Source organism: Nerophis lumbriciformis, linkage group LG12 (assembly GCF_033978685.3).
Source record: "Nerophis lumbriciformis linkage group LG12, RoL_Nlum_v2.1, whole genome shotgun sequence".
NCBI classification, from domain to species: Eukaryota; Metazoa; Chordata; class Actinopteri; order Syngnathiformes; family Syngnathidae; genus Nerophis; species Nerophis lumbriciformis.
The window spans coordinates 28,862,887-28,868,886 of NC_084559.2; the positions used below are offsets into that span (position 1 = coordinate 28,862,887).

General features: G+C 36.8%; 1 protein-coding gene across 6 annotated transcripts in view; it reads left to right on the forward strand.

Annotated features, from left to right (window-relative positions):
- Nucleotides 1-5,170, forward strand: part of sorbs3 (sorbin and SH3 domain containing 3) — a 75,397-nt gene extending 70,227 nt beyond the window's left edge. For 5 of the 6 annotated variants that reach the window (XM_061986245.1, XM_061986251.1, XM_061986249.1 and 2 more), the window contains one exon: nt 4,004-4,471. In XM_061986245.1, the coding sequence (XP_061842229.1) occupies nt 4,004-4,065 (62 nt within the window). In that variant the 3' untranslated portion in view covers nt 4,066-4,471. Of the gene's footprint in view, nt 1-4,003 lie in introns of all 6 variants that reach the window. The other variant, XM_061986248.1, reaches the window with a different exon arrangement.
- Nucleotides 5,171-6,000: the final 830 nt, after the last annotated feature.

The window sequence follows — 6,000 nt, forward strand, 5'->3', positions numbered from 1 at the left end:
TACAGTTTGCTTCTTTGCTGTCTCCATTGTTCATTGAACAAATTGCAAAAGATTCACCAACACAGATGTCCAGAATACTGTGGAATTTTGCGATGAAAACAGACGACTTAATAGCTGGCCACCGTGCTGTCTCAAAATGTTGTCTACAATCCGTGACGTCACGCGCCAGCGTCATCATACCGAGACGTTTTCAGCAGGATATTTTGCGCGAAATTTAAAATTGCACTTTAGTAAGCTAACCCGGCCGTTATGGCATGTGTTGCAATGTTAAGATTTCATCATTGATACATAAACTATCAGACTGCGTGGTCGGTAGTAGTGGGTTTCAGTAGGCCTCTAATCCTCAGAAAAAGCAAACTGTTTCCGTATACCTTGGTTTTCGTATGCCCCACTTTCCTTATCATTTGGTTATGGACGAAAATATTTGCCATATTTTTATCGGAAGTTTTAAAGCCCGAACAAAGAATCTCCCTCGTTTATTGACTCAGTCTATTACTGTCTGTTTTGTTGTCGGTCTGGAACCCTAAGATGCAGAGACAGCAAGCAAAGCGAAGGTAAAAATGTATTCAATGACAAAATCCAGATGCAGTAGGGAAGTGCACAAAAAATAACCACAAAGAAAGCGCAGGAAAAACTATGCAGCACAACAAGAAAGAAAGAAAAAAGCACAACGAAAGCAATGCATGTCCTGATTGCCAATCAGGGACAGATGAGGGAGACAGCGCACAGACTGGAGAAGTGGTGGCAAAAAGAGACAAAAAAGAAGTGCAAACAGATCCACGTGCGCTGGACAGGAAGCAATACAAAGCACAGGAACATAAATAAACAAAGTCCATGCCTGACAAGTCATGACAAGAGTTTCTTATGGAGTATAACTGCAAAATAACCCACTGTAGGGCCAAAGAATGTTGCAAAGTTCCAGCACTTTGATAAAGAGGGTAAGAAACACTATTGAAATCAAGGATAGGATAGAATATACTTTATTTATCCCACTATGGGAAAATTATGTGGTTGCAGTGCACATACAAAAAGTCCGCAAAGAGTAAGGTCCAAAATCACATTAAAACAAGAGGTAAACATCAAAGAACAAAAAGGACATAAAAAACATTAAAATAGAGCAAAGAGCTGATGCAACCAGCTGCCACTTCAGCGGCGCCATTTCTGCATACAACTACAAAGTAAAACACAACAACAACAAAAAAAAAGCAATAAATTAATTGACCAAAAAAAAAACCATAATTTCAACACCCACATACTGTACACCATGGTGGCCTCTGCAGTGCTCCGCGTCATCGTGTGCCGGGGTGATGGGCAGCACGGCCAGAAACAGGAACAGACCCAACAAAATAACCGTCCTAGGCTGCCCACTAGCTCTCGGACAATGGGCGAGAATCCGTCCAAGGAGACCGAAGTGTCCGACACATGCTCATTCAGCCAGGATCCCCGTGAAACTTGTCTATCCTGACGCTCAACGCTAGCTCCGTAGCCCCGTCTCTTCCTCTGAATCTCCTCCAGTCTCTCTCCGCACGTACTCCGGTGTGGCAGAGAGCCAGCAGCTGGTCTCCGGTGCAAATGTGGCCAAGGCCAAAAGGCTCCCCGGCAGATCCAAAAGCTCACAAAAAAGCACAGCAGAAGTCACAAAAGTGTCACCTATTGTTGCGCAGTCATGAAAAGGCCCGAACCAAAAGGCAAAATCCCCTTAAAAACAAGAGGGAAACATCAAGAACACACAGGTGGCATCCGCTTAGCTGTTCCTTCCCTTTAGTCATTTCTGCTTATCACTGTCTTAACCAACAACAGTCTTCAATAAAGGTAAAAGTGACGTCACATGTTTATTCATCCCCTCTGTTCGTCATTTATATGTATTACACATTGTGTTCTGCATGTAAAACTATAAATATTAGGGATGGGAATTTTCCAACAAATCACAATGATATTTGATTCTTATTCATGGGGTGACGATTCAATTGCACACAATTCTCAATTCAAACCGATTCTTGCAACATATTATTTGGTATATAAATGATAATAAATAATTTTCACAACAAGTTACAGGTTACAAAAGCTCCTGTTGGCTGCTGAAGTAAAGTGAGTAAGCACAGATATGACATAAACATTTCATTTAAAAAAATAGATTCATAATAAAAAAAATATTAATTTTTGAAAATGATAAATCAAAATAAATAAAAATCACAATTTGGACGTGATATTTTTGAGCACCTGAGGATTTTTTTTTTTTTTGATGTGATTTATGTTAACGTTTTTGGCCGTCCAGAACAAATTAATTGGATTAACAATATTTCCTTTTAGAAAAATTGCTTTAATTTTCGTACCTTCAACCTTTTGGAAAGGATTACTAACAAAATCTGAAGAACCACTGTCATTTTTAAATGTCTAATATATAATACAAAGTCGAGATGGTTGCCAAAGAATAATTTTTAAATATGTCAGGGCTCCTTTTTATTAGTTTTTATTATTATAATATCATTTTAAAGCAGAGTGTATGCAGGGTCTTTATTGAAGAAAGTGACTTAATTCATTTTATTTTATCTGTTGATTGCTTTTATCAGGTTATGAAGATGATATATACAGTATATCCAGTACAGGCCAAAAGTTTTGACACACCTTCTCATTCAATGGGTTTTCTTTATTTTCATAACTATTTATAATGTAGATTGTCACTGAAGGCATCAACATTATGAATGAACACGTGTCACAAAAAAAGGTGAAAAAACTGAAAACATGTTTTATATTCTAGTTTCTTCCTAATAGCCACCCCCCTTTGCTCTGATTGGATGGATGGATGGATGGATGGATGGATAGATAGATAGATAGATAGATAGATAGATGGATGGATGGATGGATGGATGGATGGATGGATGGATGGATGGATGGATGGATGGATGGATGGATGGATGGATGGATGGATGGATGGATGGATGGATGGATGGATGGATGGATAGATAGATAGATAGATAGATAGATAGATAGATAGATAGATAGATAGACAGACAGACAGACAGATAGATAGATAGATAGATAGATAGATAGATAGATAGATAGATAGATAGATAGATAGATAGATAGTACTTTATTGATTGCTTCAGAAGAGTTCCCTCAGGAAAATTAAAAAAAATACTGTTTTGCACACTCTTGGCATTCTCTTGATGAGCTTCAAGAGGTACTCACCTGAAGGGGTTTTCACTTCACAAGTGTCATAGTATTAATGCCTTCAGTGACAATCTACAATGTAAATAGTCATAAAAATAAAGAAAACACATTGAATTGAGAAGGTGTGTCCAAACTTTTGGCCTGGTCTATCTATATATATATATATATATATATATATATATATATATATATATATATATATATATATATATATATATATATATATATATATGTATATATTTGTGTGTATGTGTGTGTTTTATATAAAGTCTCTTGGCGTTTTTAGCTTCTGCAATTTAGATCTTTATGCCTCTTTTTTTAATGACAGTACCACAAAATAGCACAAAAACAATGACTGCACTATTTGAGTGGATTTCTGCTTTTTAAACAAACTACAGCGACGTATCTCAAACTGTGGTACATGTACCATGAGTGGTACACGGGCTTCATCTAATGGTACGCCAAAGAACCACTTGATTAAAGTGCAGTTTTGAACACAGCGTTACTGTTCAAACTGTGTGTAATGTTACAGTGGCCAAAAATATCAAATACAATTGCTAAATAAAACCTCTGGCTTGTTTTTGATGAATACTTAGGCCTACTACGCTAATGTATTTTAATGTCGGTCATTGTGTAAGTACTCAGAGAGCCAAGTGTTTTCTCGGTTGAACTGATAAATGTTGGCGACCCCTGCAATACTGTCAGTTCCCCCTATAGTGGACAATGTCAAGCATTGCTCATCTTGCTTTATCCACTTACGCAATAAAACTTAAGCAAGCCCATGGAATGTTGTTCTTCGGTTGTGTAATACGTAATTGTCGTTATTCAACAGGTACGTCAGAAAGGACTCATGCTTTTGGGACTTTTCCTGGGAATTATGTGTCACCGGTTTGACTTCCTGTTTGACCACATTCACCTGGATATTCACAAGCAGAGCACGTTTGTTGTTGCCCACCTTTAGCAGATATGCATGTTCACAATAGTTGTCTTGGGAAGACATGAAGACGTCCTCACCTTCCGTCACGAGTGCATGTGTGTGTCGCACTGGCTTATGGGCGTTGCCACACTTACCGTAAGAGAGACTGGATGCTGAAGACACCGCTTTGAATGCAAAATCTACCATTTTGTTCCACAGCAATTTGCACATCCAGCAAATCATACTTTTTTTCCAGAGACCAAGCCTGCTCTTATGTCCTGCATCTGGCCAACACTGTGACACCAAACAAACCACTGATTTATGAATTTGAAATTTTTGGAGACTCACTGATTAACATTTCCATAAAATGTCTGTCACAGATTATCTTTCAGAGCTTTGAAGACTATTGAAGAAACAACGTGACCCTCTTTAGTTAAATCTACCAATATGAGGTTCAAGCCTTTCCACAAAGCTAAGTTTTTATTACGTCCACAGGTTTATGGCTATTCATTGTTAAATGTCAAGTTATAGCATACTTGCCAACCCTCCCGGATTTTCCGGGAGACTCCCGAAATTCAGCGCCTCTCCCAAAAACCTCCCGGGACAAATTTTCTCCCGAAAATCTCCCGAAATTCAGGCGGACTCAGGTCCATGCGAACCTGAGTCCGCTAACCCACAATATAAACAGCGTACCTGCCCAATCACGTCATAACTGTAGAATGATGGAGGGCGAGTTCTTGGTTTCTTATGTGGGTTTATTGTTGGGCAGTTTCATTAACGTCCTCCCAGCGCGGCAACAACACACAACAACAGCAGTCACGTTTTTGTCTACTGTAAAGCAGTTCGTCTGCCGTAAACAGCAATGTTGTGACACTCTTAAACGGGACAATACTGCCATCTAGTGCATTTGATGAAAGCACTTTTGTGCGTGCCACACAGCAATGCATCATCAGAGAGGGTGTTCAGCATGGTTCGAAAAATAGTGACAGAGAATAGAACAAGGATGGACAATTCAACCCTTAACTCAACAATGGGTAGATGAGTGTTATGTGTGTGTATATGTGTAAATAAATGAACACTGGAATTCAAGTATTTATTTTATATATATATATATATATATATATATATATATATATATATATATATATATATATATATATATATATATATATATATATATATATATATAATAAAATAAATATACATTTATAGCTAGAATTCACTGAAAGTCAAGTATTTCTTATATATATATATATATATGAAATACTTTACTTAGTATTTTGTCAAGTATTTCATATATATATATATATATATATATATATATATATATATATATATATATATATATATATATATATATATATATATATATATATATGAAATACTTGACTTGGTGAATTCTAGCTGTAAATATACTCCTCCCCTCTTAACCACGCCCCCCGCCCCCACCTCCCGAAATCGGAGGTCTCAAGGTTGGCAAGTATGAGTTATAGTTAATACCATTTGACAGGATGTGAAAGATGTAAGTTTCTCTAGTCACTAAGTTCTATATCTGGTAAATTTAGACAAAGTCTCCACAGCTAAGGACTAAGATGGATGCGATAGTAACCATTAAATCATTTATTTGAGAATTATTTTTTTTTTATGCTGTTAACACCAATATTTAAACAGCCTCATTCTGATAGTAGAACCAAGTGTAACCTTTGTAGGCCTTATTTTAGATATTAAGTTATATTTTATGATACCGCAAAGATTTTTGTCTAAATCATGTAGCCTACAGATGATTGTACAGTGTAACCTTTTTGTCAAAAATTGCAAACTTTAATATATGTGCCTATGAAATGTTGGATTTTTACAGTATGTTTGTTATCGTACCTGTTTCTAAGATGTGAATTAAACATTGATGTGTGAAG